Source organism: Acanthopagrus latus, chromosome 24 (genome assembly GCF_904848185.1).
Source record: "Acanthopagrus latus isolate v.2019 chromosome 24, fAcaLat1.1, whole genome shotgun sequence".
In the NCBI taxonomy this organism is placed as follows: domain Eukaryota; kingdom Metazoa; phylum Chordata; class Actinopteri; order Spariformes; family Sparidae; genus Acanthopagrus; species Acanthopagrus latus.
This window is the reverse complement of record NC_051062.1, coordinates 10,374,366-10,396,389: the sequence shown is the minus strand read 5'-3', so window position 1 is coordinate 10,396,389 and position 22,024 is coordinate 10,374,366. Positions and strand designations below refer to the sequence as shown.

Genomic DNA, 22,024 nt, shown 5'->3' with positions numbered 1-22,024 from the left:
TTATGCTAAACTGAATATCTTTTTGGGTTTTAGTCAAATTAAGAAGCTAGAATATGTCGACTTTGGCTCCAGGAAGTCGTGATGGGTGTTTTGTGACATTTCTTAGACTGAACTATAAATTGATAAAGTGAAGAATTAACCACAGATCAACGATAACAGACAAATGAAAATATATCCTAATGTACACGTGGCAACACGTTTATTTTAGATGCACCTTTGCAGTAACTTTACATCCTCTGTGATGAAAACTGTAGTTGATTATGAAATATAACTTAGATATATAACTTAATAGATGAACTAGCAGCATCATTGATGTATTCAGTTAGTATTTTTGAGTTGTATATTTTCCTATTTTGGTACATTTTGTCAGTTTTGGGCCTCTATATTTAAAAATCAGTACAAGTAGTAGACAATAAAGATTATTTTGTACATTTTAAGAGTTAAATTAACAACTTCGTCAATCTCGTGTTTACATTTTTGACTTGTGGAATAACCTTTTCCTACATTTTGTCAGTTTCAAGCATCCATATTTGATAACCAGCAGTCTTGTTAAAAATGGACACGTTATTCAGGTAAATAAACCTCCTCCAGGTGAGTATTTCTGTGTTTTCCTGTTAGAAGATGTTTATTTAATGAGAGAAATAACAGGATTTTGAGTCATGTGACGGATTTTCGGGTATTTAACTGACAAATCCTCCCACGGTTGCACTTTTTTTTTTTTTTTATTAGACATGATGAGACTTAAGTGAGAATTAACCGTCAAAGACTTGTTTTTATCGAGGGCACGGAGATAATCTCAGTGTTTTGGGTACAATCGAAGCGTCTTAGGACTTCGCATGGAGGGAGGGGAGATTTTGCTGAATTTCCTTGGGAATTAGATTACCGGTCAGGAGATTACCTCTATTCCTGACTGATTTAAAGGTTCTCTAGAGCTCCAAATCTGACTTTTATCTGAGATGTGAAATCGTAAACTGTGAGTACAAAATGTGATCTTTAAGGTCCTCAGAAGTGTCACCCTAAAATCTCTCCTCCTGTGTCCGTCAGTCGGCTCCTCCTGTGTGCTGCTGAAAGCTGAAAGAGTTAAGAAGATTTGGCAGCTCGGAGGCAAACCAGCCAGCCGGTGAGGGAGGAACTGGCTTCCGGTGGCCAGAGGCAGGCGGCTCACTTGCCCGGGATTAAGTGGGATCGGGGGAGATTACAGCCCTCTCTCTCTTTCTCTCTCTGCAGCTCGATGAATGCGTAGTGCAGCGGCCACTCTCCGGGGAGGATTTTCCCTTCGTACGTACATTTTCCTGCACCTCTACTGGTGCTGAAACCTGCAGGAGCCCGAGGATACAAGCTTGTGGGACTCCTGAGGATTCAGACAGGAAGGTGAGATGCATTTTTTTTTTTAAAGGAGGTAGTGACTTGGAGGGAAGGTCAGAGGGATCGTCCTCCTCCTCTTCTTTTAACTACAGAAACCTCTTGAGGAGTTACTCACTGCACGTCTTTCATCTTTCACAAGCTTTTCCCAACGTGGTTTTGATTATTTAAAGCTTTGAAACGAGCCTCAGCTTTGTTTTTAACTTGTTTATGTCTAGTTTTGGTTTATCACATTGTTCTTCCTCACCTTTAAAGTTGGTCCGACAACATGAAAGAGTTGATTTGGAATCTCAGAATTACAGATTTGTCTTGACACTGCTTCACCAGTGGGAGATTACATCCTGCACATCTCTGTATTTACATGACGGCTGCTGTTCTTACGAGCTGCCATGAAGTGTGCCATTAACCCCTGACCCCATTTCACACTCACCACACTGACGGGGTTGTAGCTGCAACTCCCTACCTGATCCCGCTGCACGCTCGCAGATGGATTACAGACCAGGCGAAGTGGGCAGTTGGACCACTTCTGTCTTAAATAGGGCTGCAACCGCAGATCACTTTCCAGGTCGATTGATTAGTTGTTTGGTCATCAAAATGTCCTCAGATGTCTCGTTTTTGTCCTCATCCCAAAGTTATTCAGTTTACTGAGATATCAACTAATAAGACGCAAGAAATTGAACTCTTTCAATCGCTGTTTTCATCAGTGATTAGTCTGTTGATCATTGTTTCGATCAAAGCAGCAAAAGAGCAAAGAAAAAAGTCAATAAATTTAAAGGAAGTGAACAAAATGATCTACACATTTGCAGATTATTTTCAACTCACAACTCTGCGGATCCAAAATTAACATCTTTCAGTGTTTTATTTAGTTTGATTAAAAGTCCAAACCTGAAGATGTTCAGTTTATAGTGATGTGAGACAAAGAGAAGTTTAGAAGCTGGAACCAGAGAATATTTGACATTTTTTTTTAAGTTTATTGCCCTTTGTTCATTCTTAAACAAACAAGAACACCAAGCACCAAACTCCATTGAAAAACACTTATTTTTTCACTCAATAGTTTGTTCTGTGTGAAGACAAATTAAGTTTTGAAAAATGATCAAAACTAATCAGCTCATTATGAGTGTCTGCAGCGCCAAAACTACACAAAACTAACACCGTTTGTCGTGTTGTATTGTCCAGGTTTATCCCAGACCAGCAGGCAGCAGGTGGTTGGGGTCAAAGGTCGGTGGTCCTGTGACCATGAGGCAGGCGGTGGAGGCTCAGGTGTTAAACCCTCACTGTGAACTCGGAGAACACGGTCAGTCACGGGGGGGGAAATGTACGTCACTGCTGGTCCTGGTACCACTTCCTGTTTCTGCTCTAATGAACGCTGTGGTGTTGACGCGCTGCAGGCCTGCGTCAGATCCTGACCGATGTGATCGACGAGGTGAGACAGTCGGTGAGCGAGGACATCGACGGGGCCGAGATCCTCCACAGTCTGCTGAACGCCGCCTGGCTGCAGTCGCTGCTCAAGGTCGGAAAACACTTTCTTAGTCTTGTATGGTTCTTTGCTGTCGTTAGTTAAGTTTCATTCATTTTAACATAGAAACCAGAGATAGAGATACAGATTAAAAGCTTTTGTCATTTAGGTTTTATTTAATGTAACATATTAAATCATTAAAAACAATATGGATGAAATTTTGACCACAAAGTAAAATCAAAGATCGAGCAGATATAACCGGTTCCTTTAAGCTTCTCAACTGCTTTTCCTTTGTTTTTAAGTTTAAATCATTTAAAATAATATTTTCAGGTTTTCGAGTGTCTTCAGAGTTACCTGAGAGATTCTCCAGCACCAGCTCTGGACTACGCTTCAGGACTTTCACTTCAGGTTTGTTTGTTTTTTTTATAATATTTTGTTGCTGTTGTTCATTTGGTCCTTTATTTTTTTTTAAATGTCGGGTTTTCTTGTCTGTGCAGCTGCTGATCGACATCAGGTCGCTGCAGGGTTGCTCTGAAGAGGCCAAAGAGCTGTACCGCCTGCTGAGACAACCACACCTGCAGGTGAGAAACCACGTCTGAATCTTTGAGGTTGAGGTCTAAAAAATAGCAGTTTGGCCTGATAAAAGTGTTCTGAAACCCAAAGTGACTGAATTATTGATATTTTCAGTCGCTTAAACTGACTTTTAATGAAAAATATGCAAAAAAAACAATGCAGATGGACTTTGCGTTACGGGGTCTAAGTAGTAAAACAATACTTTCACAACCTTTAACTGTTGTATAACACTTTTTTAATGATAATTATCAAAGATTTGGAAATTTTTCTTGAATTTTCTGAAAGCTAGAAAAGTTAAAGCAAAGATACCGGGCTTTGTCGGATGAGCTGCACACCAGTTTTGATTGAAAACACTGTTTCCTCTCCATGTTTTCAGGCTCTTCTCTCGGCTCATGATACGGTGGCCCAGAAGGACTATGAGCCGGTGCTGCCACCGATGCCAGAAGACCTACCAGACGATGAGGAGGCCACCAGGATCGTCTGTCTGGTCAAGAACAAACAGCCTCTGGTAAGCTACACACCTAAAGTCTTAGATTTGTTTAAAAAAATGTTTTAAAAAACCTAATTGGATTTGGTTTGGAGTATTTTCTTCTGACTTGAAAACAGTGAATCTTTTAGTTGACTGTTTCTTTGAGGGAATTACAGTCAGGATGTTTCCTTCTGTTGTAACTCTGAACTGAACTGACCCTTTAAGCTGCTCATATATCTCGAAAAGGTTAAATATTGAGCTTTAATGACCATAAACTGTTTATATTTTCTATAATTTCTTTTTAAACATGCATACATTTCATTATATAAGCTGCTCAATAATACAAAGGCTTTTCCAATCCTGTGGAAGCAGATGCTCGTGGGTATTTTGATGTGTAGGTGGCTTTTTTTCTTGCCAGACATAAATCATAAAACAGCTGACTGCATCCAACAGAGACCAGATGTTTGAATTTTATAATCTGTCATTTGAATAATTGTCTCTTAATGCTACAGATTGTTTCGTAACAGCAGACACCGCTGGAAAAGAAGGACTTTTTTAAGAGAAACAAAACATTCCCTCACTTATTATTAATCTCTCCCTCTTCTTTTTGTCACAGGTTTGTCTTTTAGTCATTTCTTGCTCAGTTCTTTTCACAGAAAGTACTTAATGAGGCTTCTTGGCAAGTTTCCTGTATTTTAAAAGTTTATTTTTCGAATGGAAGTTCTCATTTCCTTCTTCATGACCACCAGAGAGTCAGGCTGCCGCTGCCCTGTGCCTCCCCTGTATATGCGAAAAGCCCTAGAGGGGGTATCCGCAGTCACTGGGACACCCTGAAGCGTCTGACCCGGCAGAGGCTTCACCAAGGGGTCCAGAACCCTGCTCCTGGAAGCCCATGCGCCAAGGATTCATCTTGGTGTAGCACTCGCAGAGGCAGCTACCCGCCAACTGAGCCGCTGTGTCGCGCTGCAGCGGCTCGGCCGTACCCTCCGCCTCGCTACAAGCAAACGTCCGACTGTCGGATCTGCTGTAGCAAGCCGGTGAGCCAGTGTAGAGTTTGTTACACCAACCTGCTGTGGGAGCAAAGCCTGAACCGCTCTGCGCCGGCGGTCTACAACTCCGTTATGATTGGTAAGAAAAGATCTGTCATCGTTTTTCGTCATCGTTCTTCCACGATTCAGCACCGCTACTTTTTCATGGATTAACAATGTCTGTCTTTTTATTGGAGACAACATCGTTGAAGAGCTAGACAGTGGGGATGAAGAAGAAGCAGGAGCGTCTGCAGAGGCCACGTCCTCGCTTCCCACACCTCGGGGATGGACTGCGTCTCCCCCATGTCTTACCGTCCCCTACTATCCTAATATAGACGACTACTTCCATCGAGGCGTGCCTCCCAGGCTTCGGAGCCAAAGCCCTCGCGTTCGCACTGCTCCCCCGAGCCCCTTGCGGCCTCACCGAGTTATGAACTTGCCTCCGGTGCCGCCTGTTGAGCTCGCCAAGCAAGAGAGTCTAGACGAGCTGAGGACGACGGTGCAGCTGGCGGCCAGCTCCATGGAGAACAGCACCAAAGACATCAAGCTCCTCGGGGAGAAGATGGCAGCTGCCACTGAGCGCATGTCGGACACGGTGCAGGACAACTCCCAGGCCTTAGTACTCCTCACACAGGTGGTGGACCGACTTCAGATGCTGCTCGCCGCCACCAGGACTGACATCAACATCCCGAACCCTGCAGCCACTGAGCAAGACAGCACACCCAAGAAAAATAGCAGAGAGCAACGTCCATCCCTGACACATCAAGCCAGATGTTCCTTCCCCTCACTTCCTTCCTCCACCTCCTCCAGCTCCTTCACCAGCTCCCTGGATGCCCCCTCCACCTCTCAGGGCACCAGCTGTCTGCCTGTATCCTGCCACGGGTCACCCCAAACCACCCTGAAAACCAAGAATGCCCCCGTGTCACAGAAGAAGCACATTCAGGCTGAGCTTCAGGCTTCCAAGCACCCTCTGACCAATGGCAAGCTGGATGAGCCCAAGGAAACCTCCCGCAGTGTGAGAGGAAATCGATCAGGCCAGCAGAAGAAGAGGAGGAAGAAGGCGACATGAGAGATGCCAAAGTGTCCAAAAAGTGAACCTCTTGGGTCCTATCAACCACAGTGGTAGTTGACATTTATTTTATATTTTTTTGTGGCATTTTGCTTTTCCCCCCCCATCATTGTGGACCATTTCATTCGTTCATATTTCGACTCTCGCCTTCGTCTCACCAATGACGCCCGATGTCTGGAGCCCTCATTTCAGGAACACCATCAGCGGTCATTTGTGTCATTATTATTGTGCCTAAACTGTCTTAATCCTTCCTCCGTCCATCTTTGCATCCGGTCACGGCCTCCCAAAGATTCCCCTCAGCTTTATTTGACTTCATTTGTGTGATTCTTGTTTTTGACCAACAGATGACTCTTCTGTTTTAGGGAGCAACAATAAAGAGGAACGAGATCACAGGGGAGATTTTCGTCGCTCGGGTGATTCATGGAGGGCTGGCAGATCGAAGCGGTGAGACGTGTTTCATTGTTCTCAGCTAACTTTATATCGCAGCTCTGCATCATTAACAAGAAGCTAGACTTTCTGCACTTTGATTGTGTTCAGAGCAAAATAATCCAGTCAACTGCATCCCAGAGACTTAAATCAGGATGCACACGAGAGAAATAAACAGTTAGCCAGAATGAATCAAAGTTCATCGGCAGATTTTAAATTGCACGTGTGTGTGTGTTTAGGTCTGCTCCATGCAGGGGACAGGATCATAGAGGTGAACGGTTTTTCTGTGGATGGGATGGAACCTGAACAAGTGATCCAAGTGGTGGTAAGTCAATTAAGTGGACGTGAAAAGAGAGCACAAATATAAGTTATATAAAATGTTATGTTTTAATACGTCTAGAAGTCATTAATAATTTTGTAATTGATGAATTTCGTGTCCAATCAGCAAGCAAAGTCGCAAGGCACCATCATGTTCAAGGTCATTCCCATCACAGAGAGGCCAGTCCACAACCAGACGATGGTAATCAGTCGCCACCTGTACCTGCCTCATTCTTGTACCTCTTGTTTTCCACTCCTAAAAACTAAATATCATCTGAATAAACGTGCTTGTCTGGTGTTAGCTCTACGTACGGGCCATGGCAGACTACAGCCCTCATCAGGACCCGACCATCCCCTGTGCGGACGCCGGTATGAGCTTCAGAAAAGGGGACGTCCTGGAGATCGTGGACCAGACAGACGCCCTCTGGTGGCAGGCCAAGAAACTGCCCAGTAACACATCCTGCGCTGGCCTCATCCCCTCCACCAACCTGCTGAAACGGTCGGAATGAGTTTAATGACTTTGTACACTGAAGATGTCAGTTTTTTTATGTGTTTTCCTTTATTACAGGGATATTATAATAATAATTGTTTCAGTCACTTGCCGAGCAAAAAGAGCCAAACAATCAGCAGTTGTAGACTCTAAAATGTGAGAATTTGCTGAGTTTTACCTGTTTTATATCGTCTTAAATTGAATTAATTTGGATTTGGGGGTTAATTTCAGTTGTTTGCATGTAGCATCATTTAAAGCCGAGTCTGTCTGTTGTTACAGGAAGCAGAGGGAGTTCTGGTGGTCTCAGCCTTATCAGCCACATGCCTGCATACAGACCTGTAAGTTCACCGACACGCTCTCTAACTTTATGTAATAAAAGTCTGACCTGTTTCAGAATTGACAATGCGGTTTCCATTGTTTTTTTTAACCCCATGCTTACCGAAGTGAGCACTGTAGAGGAAGGTAAGGGGAGATTTCATGTTTTATGGCAAACCCAGAAAGCAGAGAGATGATTCATGCATTCTCTCACAGATTTAACTTTTTATTTCCTTTCTTCGCCCACAGAAGAAGATATGATGGCTATCGATGAGAAATGTGTCGAAGCAGGTAACAGCTCACCTGTCATGTATTGCTTTCTTCATCTGTCTCTCCTGCTGTGTGAGTAATCTCTTCCTGCTTGTTTTCCTTTTCCGTCAGACGAGGAGGCATTTGAATCTGGTAGGTAAGTCTTTGTTGATTTCATCTTTATCTTACACTTCTGAAGCGTCGCTCCGTCTCTTGTCCTTCATCTGAAGCATTTGTTGTCGTTTCTTTTCTGATCTCTTCTGCTGTCTGATGGGGGGAAATGTCAGAGGAGCTCAGAGAAGGTGAGAAAATCCACAAATGTTTGCCATTTTATCTGCCTGTGTAGAGAAAATGGCAAAGTGCTTTACTTGTATGAATTTGTTAAAAATAGATTTTGCACACATGTCCAACTTGTATGTTCTTCTTTTAAAAGATTCCTGACATGTTTTTAGTACTACCACCTCCGGTTCTGCACTTTTTACATTATTAAATGGAATTGCAGTGACGTGTGAATGATTTAGAGGTTGCTGCTGTGATATATGTGCCTGTACATAAAGCATTCATTAAAAGGGCTAAGATGAGGGCTAAAAAAGAAAAAAACGTGACGAAGACAAAACATTTCACAAACACAGCTGTATTTTGGAGCTGATTATCAATCACCTCAGATGCTTTCACGACAATAAACTAAATGTATTTTGGTCATTTATTCCATTGGTCTCACTCAGCCTCTCTGTTTCTCTCCATGTTAACAGAGGAGGATGACTTCAGCTCCAACACTGAAGGGATCTACTTGGGTAAGTCTTCAAACATCATGACTGCACTGAACTCTGCACATTAGAAAAGTGTGACATGGTCACTGAAAGTACTTTTCTCTCAGTGGGCTTCAGGCGCAGCATGCGTCTGTGTCGGCGGCGCTCTCACAGCACCACCCAGCCATCCTGTCACACCCGCTGCCCCAGCAGCTGCTACAGCGCCCTCAACAGCCCCTACGAGGAGGTGGTGCGCTACCAGCGCCACCCGCAGGACGCTCACCGCCTCATCGCCCTCCTGGGTACAGTAGAGCTCACACCTGGGTTGAATTTACATATTTATTTCTCTACAAGAGCAGAAACTTATTTAAACGAAACATATTTTTTTTACTTATAAACTATGTTGAATTGGGTCCTTGAATTAGACTTACAGCGAAATGACATCATCGTAGTCAACAAGTGTTTACATTCAACTCATAAAACTTGATTTGGACGTGCATATACATCAAAAAATATCATTTCATTCATCAACAGCAAATTTGACATGATTTTAATGCATGATTGTGATTAAAATGTCAGATATTTTCTTCCTTTCTCAGGTCCGTCTGGTGTCGGTGTGAATGAGCTCCGGAGGCGCTTGATTGAGATGAACCCAAACATCTTCCAGGGAGCCATACCGTGTATGTACTGAACAAAATTACCAAAATGTTCATCACAACCCGTTAAAACGACACAATAGTCTTGATTTTTCTTCCTTCGTGTAAAATGTCCCTTTCCTGTGAGCAGACACGACAAGAGCACCCAGAGGATACGAGGAGTCTGGCAGAGAGTACTACTTCACCAGCCGAGAAATCTTCGACAACATGATGTACAACAACAGGTACAACCGTCTCTGCTGGGATCCATGAATAATGAATGAATGTAGTGGACTCGCTCCATTATTCTCAATTTTTTAGTCCAAGTACTACTAATCCCTGTGTGTTTGGCAAAAATAAAACATTCTGTCCCGCAGGTTTTTGGAGTACGGGGAGAACAAAGGGAATCTCTACGGCACCAGCATCGAGTCTGTGAAGGAAGTTTTAAACAGCGGAAAAATCTGCGTCATCGACATCGAGCCAAATGTAAGAGCAACAGAAGATATTTAGCAATGCTTAAGACATGAAAGTACGGTGGCCCTGAAGGTCAAAACACATCAACATGTCACAAAACAAGACTTTTCAGTGAACACAACACAATGTGTGCTGCCTGCTCAGCCCTGGGAGAGCTGACCAATCAGAGTGAACTAGGCTTTTCAGAGACACAGGAAATACGTTTTTTAACATAAAAGCATGTAAAGATTTAGTAGCAGGCACACAGAATAAAAAGTATGAACCTGAAAATGAACAAAAAATGTGTCACTTTTATTAAATGGTGGATATAATGTCCCACTTTTCAGGCCATTCATGCTGTGAGGACCCACGAACTGAGAGCCTACGTCATCTACGTGAAGCCTCCACCACTGGAACGCCTCAGGGAGACCAGACAGGAGGCGTTCATCACCACCAACTACTACGTCAACCGACCATTCAAGGTAAACTCTCCAACAGACGCATTTTATTGGTCTTAACTGTCCACGGGTCCTGGAATGTCCTTGAATAGCATAAGAAGGTGTGGGAACCCTGATATACATACCTACGTAAATACTTTTGTAGTGAGGTACCTGTAGCCCTCTTTGATTGATGCTGTAATCTGACTTTTGCTTCCTCCACCAGGACGAAGACTTCCAGGAGATGGAAGAGTCCGCCCGTAAGATCGAGTCGCAGTACTGGCAGTTCTTCGACCACGTGATCGTCAATGATGAGCTGCAGGACTCCTGCATCCAGCTGCTGACGGCGGTGACGAAGGCGCAGGACGAGCCGCAGTGGGTCCCTGCCAGCTGGATACGACCCACCGCCGAGTCGTGAGGGAGGACAGACGAGGGAACGACAGCGATGTTATCATGGCAGCAATCATTTTACACTTTTCTGACATGTAGATCAATTTTAAGTCAAATTCATGTTTTAGGGGAGTAGGGCATGAAATAAATCTCAACATTTTAATCTTGTTGTTACTTGTGGGCTTGATCTGCTCCGTAAGTCGCTTCAAATCCCGAAAGACAAGATGGAGCTGGACCCAAACCCAAAGAAATACCCGAAACTGTGTCAGAGTTTCATGTCAAAACGAGTGTAGAGGGTCAGCAGAGGTTTTGAACTCAGTTAAGTGCTCCTCAAGTTAAGTGCTCCTTTTTCTGAACAAAATGTCAAAGTGCAGATTGCTCGTAGACAACGCTCTGTTCGCAGCTTTAATTTAGCAAAAATGTGGAGAGAAAGCTCAAGTTAATTTCATGCCCTGCTTCCCACTGTCACACACACACCTGCAATAAAGAATCTGAGCTGCTTGCAATTGATGTTTACATATTAGACAGTCAGGTTTTTTTTGTTTTTTTTGTTGGTTTTTTTTTTAGAAGATTTTGGGGCGGGGGGCTGGTAGGGATCTGGCTCGACATGGCTGCCCTGGAGAAGAATTATGGAGAACTGTGTCTTTGAGTCTGTAGTTTCATGTTTTTATTATGGTTCTTATGTTTTAAACATTAAAAACACTGTTTGAAAAAAAAAAAAACAACAAGTATTTGTTGCCTTATTTGACAAAAACAATGTGATAATATGAAACAAATCAATGACATTATAATGTTTGTACATGTCTGTGACATTAATAAACCACTTCTAATAGTTACTTGTTCACTAATGTAATATAATTATGACGTTATTTTATTTTGTGCGTCTTTAACCTCTCTACTGGCTTTGTATATGAACTTTTATTTTGACGATACAGGAAGTGTCATGTGCTACCCATAAAAACATCCGGATTCAAAGTTGCCGCGTACGGAACGGAAAAAAAAACATACAAAGTGGCAGTTTTGTCACTTTTTAACGGTTGAAGTCGTTAAAATATACTTTTACTATAAAGATGTTTAGCTACATGGATATGTAAAGGCGCAGCTTTCGGGTTAGCTTCATTAAATGGATTTGGGAGGCTCAAAGGTAACGATTCACCTAAATAACGGTTATACCCAGCTGACGTTAGTGGTGCAGTTTGGATAGTAACGTTAGTTTTATATCGATATATATCATTTTGACACTTTTTATGCATTATTTTTTGGTGTAAACTAACTTTGTGTCGTGCATAATAAGGTTAGCTAACTGCTGTGCAGCTCCAGGCTGCTCCCTGGTAACGTGCGTTAACGGTGCATCTTAAGATAGGGAGCTAGCTTCATGCTAACTGTACTTGTAAATAATGCTAATAATCTATTTTTCCATCACAGAAAATGCGATCCAGGGAGCTGCCACCTCTCCCACAGGTTAGTCATGCAACGCTTGTTTGTTATTAGTAGTTCAATTTATTTATGAGAGCACTACGTTATTTATTATTGCTGTTTCCAACACTGCATTGTCCTGCAAGTTACTTTAGTCTTATTTAAGGTAATTTGATTTATGGTGATAAAAAAACAGAAAAGCTGAAGGCTCAACTGTTTGGTCAGATTTGGAGGAAGTATTCAAACCCATTCAAAATAAAAGTACTAAAGTTGTATGTGGAAACACAGCTGATATTGTCATTTAAGTTATGATCAGAGACATGAATTTAAGAATTCAAAATAGAAAAATATCTCTGTGAGTCATTAGTACTCTGTCATTAATGTCAGAGCAGGATTTTACTGTTGTAGCTGAAGTGTAGCAACTAATTGGTTAATTGAAAAAGAAGTGGACAGAATATGATGAGGAAAAAATTGTTAGTTGCACCCTTAAAATACACAATAACACAATAAAAACACACATATAACCAGGATGCAAGACATATATTGATGAAGCCACTGAGATCATGTCACACGTAATGTAATTTGTCACCTAACGAAGCTTTAAAGTAGTAAGAAATAAAGATTCCTCAGAAGTTGTCCCTGTGTGTTCAGGGACAATAAACCCAGCGTTCAGTGTTTATCCAGCATCTGAAAGATTAAAGCAGCTCTCAGAGACGCTTTTCTCTTCCTGGATGTTTTGCTCTCCCACACACCAGAGTCTGTGATGGTTGGAATCGTCTGACCTCTGCCCTTAATAATCCCTGTCGTGGCGTACGTATGAGCACAGATTTAGCCAAGGATTTAACTGAGTCAGCCAAGATGTTACGTGTAGCTTCACTCACTCTCCACTCTTCTCTGATTCTTGAGGGGAATGACCAGAAAGACCGTGGTAAGGTTATTTTAAACAGACTGTATATTACTGTTTGACTAAAATTTTGAAAGAAAGTAGTTATGAGGAGAGCTATTGTGTTAATGTGTTTACGCAAAGTTTGATGGAACCAAATACCTTCTAAATCCAGTTTTGTTGCCTATCGAGCAAAATAATGGCTTAAAAATGCTTCATAATCGTAATCCTTCCGTGTGTGAACCTTAATTAGTTATTTTAAATATCTAACCCATCCAGATGATCATTTATCTGTTGCTTATCGAAGTCAAGGTCATAGTTAATGATAGTATCAGTGATCATTGTAATAAACTGCTGGGATGTGCACACAAAAATGTGATTTAAATGCTTTCGATTACTAAATAACTCTAACTAAATAAAGGTTTTCATGTCATAAAACAAATGTTAAATTGATTTGTGAGGCTTTAAACATGTGTAAGAAAGTCTTAAATTTAACTTGGTAAGCAATTCTCAAACCCCAGTTTGTTGTTGGAATAAAATGAATTAAAAAAATAAGATGAATTTTTGTAGAAAACTTACTTCTCTTTTTTTTGTCTCTCAAGCGAGGACAGCGATCTCTTCCCACAATGCCGAGGTAGGAAAATGTGTCACTTTACATATGAGTCTTTTATCTGCAGTATTAATGCTGAACAGTCTAAACAAACTTTCTTCTTTTTCTTTTGATGGATGCATTGACACATGAAGCCAAGAGGCAACCGGTCAGTCACGATTTTAAAATATTGAAATTTTGCACATTTGATTTGCATCAACGTTCTCAATTTGACTCAGCTTTCCTTTATTTATCGTCCTGTAAAGGAGAGGCACCGCCAGCGAAACACAAGAAGAAGAGGAGGGTGAGAAATGAGACGAATGGAGTCGATGATATGGACGGTATGTAAAACCTCAAACCTTTTTATTTACCCGGATTCAAAGGGACAGTTCGTCCATGATGGCTTTATGTTTCCACATTATTTATTTCACACACATTTATTCTGTTTCACGGCAGTCTTAAGACTCCACAGTGGTAGTTTAATCACTTCAGTTAAAAGCTGAATGTGAAAGGAGATTACTACATTTGTGGGGTTTGCATAGTAAAAAAAAAACAAAAAACCAGAAGAATGACATTTTAGTAAGTTTCTGCTGTCTGCTGTTCAGATCAGGGGATGGAGATGGGCGGTTTTGGCAGCCGGAGAGCGTCAGAGGTCGGAGAGCATCTTTCTTTTGAAGTCCCATCGGATGCACCACCGCAGAGGAGGAAGAAGAAAAAGAAAAGTGCTACGATAGGTAAACACGGGAGACGTAAGCTTCCCTATGAATGCTGATTTTCTGCATTTAAGTTCTGCTAACCTGCAAATGGTTGGTTCATGGTTTCAGATCTTGAAGATGACCACACTGACCTGGTGAACGGAGACACCGCTGATCAGACCACCGATGGAGAGGAAGTGGTGAAAAAACCCAAAAAGAAAAAGTAAGAATGTAACTTTTATTGGGGTTCACTCAGTATGTTATTATATTAACTTTTAATATATAACTTTAACCTTTATTCTTTACTCTTGTCATTCCAGGAAGTTGAAAGCCGTTGAATCACAGCTTCCTGATGAGTTGGACGTAGAAGAGGATGACATCATCACCGACTCCCCTCCTCCGATCCCCCAGCATTCCCTGTTCTCGGCCCCTCAGGGTCAGAGTCAGCCAGTGGGGAAAGTGTTTGTAGAGAGGAACAGTGAGTAACATCGGAAGAAGTTATGTCCGTTTAAGTGGTGAAAGGAGCTTCTCTAAATGCGTGCGTGTTGTTGTGCAGAGCGTTTCCAGGCTGCCGAGCGCTCCGACTGGAGGAAGACCAGTGACCAGACGGACAACATGACCGACTTCCAGCACATTCAGCCACTCTGGACCACCAGGGACGTTTCTGTCAAAGTGCACGAAGGCTTTCGGTAAAGAAAAACGGTCTTCTACAAAGTAAAACATCCACAAGTGTGTGTTCTTCCCTCGCTATATCTCTCTGTTCTCCTTTGTGATTTGTTGCAGGTCGTTTGGCCTGTACTGTCACGGCTTCCTGGCAGGCTACGCCGTGTGGAACGTGGTGGTGGTGTACATGTTGGCGGGGCAGCACCTCACCGCTCTGTCCAACCTGCTGGAGCAGTACCACTACCTGGCTTACCCGTCACAGTCGCTTCTCTACATGCTGCTGGCCATCAGCACCGTGGCTGCTTTTGACAGGTAAAACTGGAAACTTTTTGAGAAACCTCTTGAAAATGGAAAGTACCTTCCAGAAAGGAATCCTTTGCAAGGTTCAGACTACACAATATCGGCCCAATAACAGCCCGATCGGACAGACATGGGATCTGTGTTTTTAGGTTACTAACAGAACTTATATAAGCTAAATAATGTTTTATGTTGTGTTTATTGAGTTTTCCAGTATTCAAGCCTTAGATTTTACATAGTAAGATCATCTTATTAATGGAAAGTGCTGTAAAGTGTTTACTGTCTGTACACAGGCTTATGGAACCATTCTTTTAAAAATGTGAACAGAAACGCAGCTTATTTTTTAAAAAAGTTTACTCTTGTGTTCTCAGAGTGAACCTAGCTAAAGGCTCCATGGCTCTGCGGGAGTTCCTGACACTGGACCCAGTCGCTCTCGCCTCTTTCTGTGAGTCAACACAGGGTTTTTAAAGGTTAACAATATTTTCCTATTTAACAGATTGTGTGTGTGTTCAGTCTCAGTTAACACTCTTTGTTTATTTTGGTTCTCATCCAGTGTATTTCTCAGCGCTGGTCCTCTCTCTGAGCCAGCAGATGACCAGCGATCGAATCAACCTGTACCCAACTGTCAACGGGACGTTATGGTGAGCTCGCTGGACTCATTTATGTTTCTGTGTTTCTTTGAAGCTTGGTTCTGATACCTTTCTCTTCTCTAGGCCACAAGGGTTGGAGCACCAGATTCTCCACCCTTGGGTGACGGTCAACCTGGTGGTGGCTCTGCTGGTGGGGCTTGCCTGGATCTGCATCGCCACCCGACCTGAGACAGACTACACTGAATGTGAGAGAGAGAGTGAGAGAACAGCTTTAACATTATCATTTTAAAAGAAAGATCCACCTTTAAACATTTATTATCTTGTTCCTCTTCCTCAGGTTACCTACGGGCCATGGAGATTGAGCCTCCCAAACCAGAGGACAAATCAGAAATGACGGCCTGAGAAGACGCACGCCGTGCAGCTTTGCTGTTGTTTTGCACATGTTTTTTGTTTTTGTTTTTTTTTTTCATTTTAGCAGTGAACTCTGCATGTACTGATATTTATTTTTGTATTTTTTAAATGCAAACGTGCTGTTCTCTTTTCGAATACAGTTTTATTCAACTAATCCAAGAAATGCCTCTTTATTTCAATCTCAAGGAACAGTTGGATTAAAAGGGATGCTGAAAAAGTCTAATTTGCAGTGAAAATGTTCGCCTTCATGAAATAAAGATGACATTTCAATGTAAACTGAATTAATGCCAGCGCTGTCAACACACATACATATACCCTGGTTCCATCGCTCACAGCCCGAACAGCTAACTGCACGGCTAACTGAGCTAACTATCTTACAGCTTGTGCAAGTAGCAGTTAGCGATTACTATACTGAGACACAGCACCATGTAAGTTTAGATGATTAATTTAAGGTGTCCAATTCTTTGATCTTAAAGTAATGGGACTCCAAATGATAAAACGTGTTAATTGTAGTTGTTAGTATTAATCGATGCATTCTGAGATAGATTAGCTTGTTCTGCCAGCCAACCAGACTGTGTAGTCGAACACAGAGCAGCGATCTTCCCCGTGCAGTTATTGTTGACGTGGTAACGGAGACTGATATCAGTTTGGGTGGAAACCTCCAGATATTCATGAGTAAAAGTTAGCACAAAGAGTGCTACTAAGAGCGAGAGGTCATGCTAGACTTTGCCATCTTTGCTGTCACGTTTGTCATAATTTTGGTGGGCGCTGTTCTCTATTTGTATCCGGTAAGTCCCTGCAAGTTTGAAGTTAGCCAAGTTAGCTAGCTAGTTAGATCTTCCGTTAGACATTGTAGACGTCCATGTGATGTTACCTTGTTCAGTTACTAGCAAAACGTGTCATATAACGTAATTTAGGATGTTGAACGAATTGTTGCAATTTTTTGTGTTGTTTCGGCGTGCATCCAATATACCAGTCAGGATCCTCGTTAAATAAAGTACAACTTTAAGAGTTGTCGGTGGGCGGTAACTAGCGCCATTAACCATTTACCAATTAGCTTTTAACGTGAAATAGCTGAAAAATGGAAGCTGTCTAGTCCGTTATTTTTTCGCCGATTTTGCCAGAAGTTATTAATAGTTAATCTGATTACCTTGTATTGTGTGTTAGAAATCTAACGTTTGCGTGGAAGACAGGAAGCATTAAATTGCATTATTTTTCAATGAGATTCCCTACAACTGAATGGAACACTAACTTTTTGGCTTTAGCTATAAATTGGACTGGTATGACCACAATTAAACTTGTTATTGGAGGAAGAGAAAGTGTTTGAAAGTCAGAGGAGGATGGCACAGATATCTGTATTGTCCAAAAAGTCTAAATAATGGAGTACTTTATTGACATTTACTAAGAAATTCGATTTCCAATCATGTTTTCAGTCATCCAGGAGGGCCTCTGGCATCCCAGGTCTCAATCCTACAGATGAGAAGTAAGTTGTTATCTTAACATCTGTTTTCTGTTCACTTACAGGATGCTTTAAAGTTCGTATACTAGCAGGTGAACTACTGATGACAAATTTGTAAAGTGCAATAGATATTCACATTAGATTGAATCATGTCTCTCCTCTCGCTCAGGGATGGGAACCTGCAGGACATCGTGAACAAAGGCAGCCTGCACGAGTTCCTGGTCAGTCTGCATCAGGAGTTTGGGTCTGTGGCGTCGTTCTGGTTCGGCGGCCGGCCTGTGGTCAGCCTGGGTTCTGTGCAGCAGCTACGGCAACACATCAACCCAAACCACAGCAGTACGTGCACCAACATGTATCACACTGTTTGGATGATTGTCCAGCTGAATTAAGACCTTACAGTATCTGAGGACAAAGCTCTCCTCTTTTTGTTTCCCTTCTCAGCTGACTCCTTTGAGACGATGCTGAAGTCGTTGCTAGGTTACCAGTCAGGAATGGGAGGCGGGGCGAATGAGACCGTGATAAGGAAAAAGGTGTACGAGAGTGCCATCAACAACACGCTGAAGAACAACTTCCCTCTTGTACTCAAGGTTTGTATCACAGATTTAAAAAAAGAAACACACATGTTCATGACTGCACTGACATTAAGAAGTACGTATAATGTCTGTGTCTTCTTAAAGCTGGTGGACGAGCTGGTAGGAAAGTGGAAGTCATTCCCGGAGGCTCAGCACACCCCTCTGTGTGCCCACCTGCTAGGTCTGGCCATGAAGTCGGTCACCCAGCTGGCTCTGGGAGAGAGATTCAGAGACGACGCTGATGTCATTTCCTTCCGCAAAAACCACGACGCAGTGAGTTTTTCTCGTTGAATAAAAGAGTTGTGGCGGTGTTAGCGCAAGCGCCATCTCAAGTCCCGGTGGTATGAGGTAAAATCGAGTCTGATGTTTGAGCCAAATGGTGGTTTAGAGATGCCCCAAAACCAGGAATTTTGCCTGCAAAAGGTCTGTGAAAATGTGTCAGTTGATTTAGTTTTCCTCTTATTCTGACTCCACCAGATCTGGTCAGAAATCGGGAAAGGCTATTTGGACGGCTCCCTGGAGAAAAGCTCCAGCAGGAAGGCACATTATGAGAAGGGTGAGTGTGGAAGCTTTAACTGAACTGAACGTCATCTATTTCGAGATGCACTAATCTACCTTCTTTCATCCTTTTTGAGTCTAGTGAGTCTATTTTTTGTCTTGATTTTCATTGTTTCCATTTAGCTCCTTCACACCTGCAGTGTGTTGGGATGCTTGGATGTAGAGAAACAGGAGGAAATGTTTGCAGAGACTTGGTCTGATTTGTTTGTGAAAGCTAGAAATGGAGACTGAGAGATGATAAAGGCAGAATTTTTTGTACTTAATCAGTTAACAACCACTGTTTCTTATTCATCTGCCAAGGACAGATGACACAGGGACTTTCTCTTAAATGCTGTCTGAAGAGCTAGAAGCTTTTTCACCTTGTGACCTCGGTTTGCGTGTCAGGCAGCTTTGTGTTTGTGCCAAAAAGTAAAATGACGATGTCTTTTTTTCCTCACGGGTGTTCAGCTTTGTCAGAAATGGAATCTGTGCTGCTGTCGGTGGCGAAGGACAGAAAAGCCCAAAGGAAGCAGACGATGTTTGTGGACACTCTGCTGCAGTCCAGCCTCACAGAACGACAGGTGAATACTGATGGAGTCACCAGACCCAGAAGACCCATAAAGTCCTAATAGAGATCTGATATGAAGTTTGTTGGTTTCAGATCATGGAGGACTGCATGGTTTTCACTTTGGCTGGATGCGTCATCACGGCCAACTGTAAGTCAAAACGGTTCCAGATCAGATCTCTTTAAATTGACTCATTATTAAATTAGATGTCTTCGAGCCCATGGTGACGTCTTTACATGTGTTACAATATTATAGTTTGTTTATGCTAGTTTGGGACTTTGGTGACCCTGAAGTAGCTCTTTAAAACACTGAAACGTTCATATTATTGATATTTCAAATGAAACAATCAGCAACAAATCATCTGAGAAAAATAAAACAAAAGCTCCTTTACTCTGGTTTATGAAATGTGAAATGTGTTTTGACAGTGTGTATCTGGGCGCTTCACTTCCTGTCCACCTCAGAGGACGTTCAGGACAAACTGTACCAGGAACTGCATGAGGTTTTGGGTTCAGATCCAGTTACTCTGGACAAGATTCCTCAGCTCAAGTAAGATCCTTGGACTCATCTAAAACCTCAGTTAATATCTCAGATGAGTCAACGGGCTTTCGTCCAGTTTTAGTGAAGCATTTAAAGATTATGTGTTTTTGACAGATTTGCCAGAATGGGGTGTAAAAGTCAAAAATCTCACCCGGGCATAGCTCGGTAACCTTGATCTTATCACATTTCTGTCCTCGGAAAGATACTGCCAGCAGGTCCTCAACGAGACGGTGAGGACTGCCAAGCTGACCCCCGTCGCGGCTCGGCTGCAGGAAGTGGAGGGCAAAGTCGATCAACATGTCATCCCTAAAGAGGTATCTGGTTTCTGCTGTCTGCAGCTGTCTGTCTGTTTATTTCTCTCCAGCGTATCCGGAAATTATGGCTGCCAGACAAACAATAAATATGCAGATGATAGAGAAATTGCCTACTTTAGTTTGACCAACATTGGCCTGACATCATGCAAATGTAAATAAACTGTCTGTGGGTGAGTTGCCATTTAAATGAACTGTGCATATTTGTAAGATTTTAACTTAAAAAATGTGGTCTAAATCAAATGTCAGATTGTGGAAACAAAAACAATAATTTCGATTCAGCTCTGTGTTATTGTGTTCTTCTGGTCCCTAGTTATTATTTGATGCAGACTTTTTCCTGGAGTTTAAAAGAAAAACAGAAACAGCTGAAAATGACAGCAGTCACTGAGGCAATGCGAGTTTATTTGCATCGCAGCCCTCGAAATCAAGGAAATTCAAAATGCTTTGCATAGGGCATAAGAGGACACCAGACACACAAGATAATATTAGAAAATGTGCATTTATTCAAAAATGATGCTTATATTTTGTTCTTGCTCTGCTTCAGACGTTGGTCATCTACGCGTTGGGAGTGGTCCTGCAAGATTCTGACACCTGGAGCGCCCCGTACAGGTGCGCAGTTTGCTTTGGTTGCTAAAAAGAAAGTCTGATTGTATGTAAGCTTATGGGGAAATGACCCCACTTCTCACTTGATGACCTCTGTCAACAGTTTCCTGATGAGTACATGGTCTCAATTTCTAGTTTCAAGTCTTCTTCAACACAACAAGGTGCTCATTTTGTAAATTAAGGTCCTGTTTAGAGTCAAATGGATGATAAAGCGGGGTGTGATTCAGGGCGTGGCTACCTTGTGATTGACAAGTCCCTACTATGAAACGTCTCAGTCAGATGATCAGGATATCCTCCCAAGCTCCACCCTCGCATCCAAATATGGTCACTTCTGGTAACACCTGCTCCAACATCATCATGTTGGCTTTACCTTTTCTTTGGAGCGTGTTAGCAAGCACAATGCTGGCCACTAGCATGCCTGTAGACTTTATATGATGTCACTCAGCAAAGAAGAAGTACAATAGTCCAGGCAGATGGAGGGAAAAGTGGCTGAAAAGAAAGTGTTGATCACAAAATAGCTCCTGGAATACATTGAGCATATCATGATAGTTTCATATCATCACATTGGGGGGCTTTTCTTTCAGGTTTAGAGTGCTGATTTGTCCAATTTCATGTCCTTCAGGTTTGACCCTGATCGATTTGAGGAGGAATCAGTGAGGAAGAGCTTCTGTCTGCTCGGATTCTCTGGGAATCAAACATGCCCGGAACTCAGGTAGAGACGTACATTTAAACTCAAAAACAGAGAGAAGAAATGTTGGACTGTTGGACCCACACAGCAGACATTTAACTCCAGAACACTTGAATAGTTTGTGGAGCTGTATAAAAAAGCTGATTTGACTTTGAATTTTCATTATATTTGTACTCTCTGACAGGTTCGCCTACACCATCGCCACCGTCCTGCTCAGCACGTTGGTGCGTCAGCTGAAGCTTCACCAGTTGAAGGGACAGGTCATGGAGGTCCGATCTGAGCTGGTATCCACGCCTAAAGACGAGACCTGGATCACCGTCAGCAGAAGAAGCTAGAAACTGAGGCGTCCTGCGTCTAAAGAACACTTACATCTCGATTTAAAGAATTACCAGCAAAGTATCTCATGACTGTTGAGGATCCAGTCATTTTTTTAGTTGTTGTGGTAGTTGAGACTCTTTGGAAATTATGACTGTACAGTAACCTGAGGCCTTAAGCACATCATGACCTTGTCTGTCCACTTGTGAAAAAAGACATCCAAGGGAAACTCTGTGGTTTTGATACTCTACGATGTAGAGAAAAACATGTTACTTCAAATTTCTCTATAATTCCTCGTACAACTGCCTTAAATCAAAATTCTTGATGACATGTGACTAGTTTGTTTGTTGATAACCCACATGGGATTTAGACATTTCATTCCTTTTTAAACAGGTTTCATCCTGCATATAAATAATTAAATTTGTATGAGGATCTTGCTTGTGTTTGTGTCATTTTTTTCAATATGTATGTAT

The 22,024-nt window shown here is 42.2% G+C and overlaps 3 protein-coding genes across 8 annotated transcripts; all 3 read left to right on the top strand.

Moving 5' to 3' along the window:
- Nucleotides 1-74: 74 nt before the first annotated feature.
- mpp4b (membrane protein, palmitoylated 4b (MAGUK p55 subfamily member 4)) lies at nt 75-11,133 on the top strand. Of its 2 annotated transcripts, XM_037090638.1 has the most exons (23): nt 75-1,120; nt 1,228-1,371; nt 2,539-2,656; nt 2,751-2,872; nt 3,149-3,226; nt 3,316-3,399; nt 3,768-3,899; nt 6,320-6,401; nt 6,623-6,708; nt 6,829-6,903; nt 7,004-7,200; nt 7,471-7,529; nt 7,636-7,653; nt 7,756-7,797; nt 7,888-7,908; nt 8,043-8,057; nt 8,508-8,549; nt 8,633-8,806; nt 9,104-9,184; nt 9,291-9,384; nt 9,517-9,625; nt 9,940-10,074; nt 10,256-10,447. In XM_037090638.1, exons 3-23 carry the CDS (start codon nt 2,599-2,601, stop codon nt 10,445-10,447), a joined length of 1,896 nt encoding a protein of 631 aa, XP_036946533.1. In that variant the 5' UTR covers nt 75-1,120; nt 1,228-1,371; nt 2,539-2,598. The 2 variants fall into 2 exon arrangements, with proteins under 2 accessions (XP_036946533.1, XP_036946534.1); XM_037090639.1 differs by lacking the exons at nt 75-1,120; nt 1,228-1,371 and having other exon boundaries at nt 2,599-2,656; nt 10,256-11,133.
- A 226-nt stretch (nt 11,134-11,359) lies between these two features.
- Nucleotides 11,360-16,117, top strand: LOC119015573 (transmembrane protein 237A-like). Of its 4 annotated transcripts, XM_037091675.1 has the most exons (15): nt 11,360-11,563; nt 11,845-11,880; nt 12,591-12,763; nt 13,321-13,352; nt 13,463-13,476; nt 13,574-13,648; nt 13,913-14,041; nt 14,132-14,225; nt 14,323-14,480; nt 14,559-14,691; nt 14,786-14,977; nt 15,334-15,407; nt 15,516-15,603; nt 15,676-15,797; nt 15,890-16,117. In XM_037091675.1, exons 3-15 carry the CDS (start codon nt 12,746-12,748, stop codon nt 15,952-15,954), a joined length of 1,194 nt encoding a protein of 397 aa, XP_036947570.1. In that variant the 5' UTR covers nt 11,360-11,563; nt 11,845-11,880; nt 12,591-12,745; the 3' UTR covers nt 15,955-16,117. The 4 variants fall into 4 exon arrangements, with proteins under 4 accessions (XP_036947570.1, XP_036947566.1, XP_036947568.1 ...); XM_037091671.1 differs by lacking the exon at nt 12,591-12,763; XM_037091673.1 differs by lacking the exons at nt 11,360-11,563; nt 12,591-12,763 and adding an exon at nt 11,579-11,627.
- A 402-nt stretch (nt 16,118-16,519) lies between these two features.
- On the top strand, nt 16,520-21,988 carry LOC119015571 (cytochrome P450 20A1). 2 transcript variants are annotated; one of them, XM_037091669.1, is made up of 13 exons: nt 16,520-16,751; nt 17,397-17,446; nt 17,592-17,758; nt 17,864-18,009; nt 18,100-18,267; nt 18,472-18,550; nt 19,000-19,112; nt 19,193-19,247; nt 19,523-19,643; nt 19,837-19,948; nt 20,490-20,554; nt 21,171-21,260; nt 21,421-21,988. In XM_037091669.1, exons 1-13 carry the CDS (start codon nt 16,680-16,682, stop codon nt 21,569-21,571), a joined length of 1,389 nt encoding a protein of 462 aa, XP_036947564.1. In that variant the 5' UTR covers nt 16,520-16,679; the 3' UTR covers nt 21,572-21,988. The 2 variants fall into 2 exon arrangements, with proteins under 2 accessions (XP_036947564.1, XP_036947565.1); XM_037091670.1 differs by lacking the exon at nt 16,520-16,751 and adding an exon at nt 17,039-17,243.
- Nucleotides 21,989-22,024: the final 36 nt, after the last annotated feature.

Bases quoted from the DNA above. Each gene is read 5' to 3' on its own strand.
- LOC119015573 (XM_037091671.1), top strand. From the start codon at position 11,543: ATGGATTTGGGAGGCTCAAAG. The intron at 11,881-13,320 runs GTTAGTCATGCA...TTGTCTCTCAAG, and splicing joins AGCTGCCACCTCTCCCACAG to CGAGGACAGCGATCTCTTCC. The intron at 14,042-14,131 runs GTAAACACGGGA...TCATGGTTTCAG, and splicing joins AAAGAAAAGTGCTACGATAG to ATCTTGAAGATGACCACACT.
- LOC119015571 (XM_037091669.1), top strand. From the start codon at position 16,680: ATGCTAGACTTTGCCATCTTTGCTGTCACGTTTGTCATAATTTTGGTG. The intron at 17,447-17,591 runs GTAAGTTGTTAT...CCTCTCGCTCAG, and splicing joins CTCAATCCTACAGATGAGAA to GGATGGGAACCTGCAGGACA. The intron at 17,759-17,863 runs GTACGTGCACCA...TTCCCTTCTCAG, and splicing joins CATCAACCCAAACCACAGCA to CTGACTCCTTTGAGACGATG.
- mpp4b (XM_037090639.1), top strand. From the start codon at position 2,599: ATGAGGCAGGCGGTGGAGGCTCAGGTGTTAAACCCTCACTGTGAACTC. The intron at 9,185-9,290 runs GTATGTACTGAA...TCCTGTGAGCAG, and splicing joins CTTCCAGGGAGCCATACCGT to ACACGACAAGAGCACCCAGA. The intron at 9,385-9,516 runs GTACAACCGTCT...TCTGTCCCGCAG, and splicing joins AACATGATGTACAACAACAG to GTTTTTGGAGTACGGGGAGA.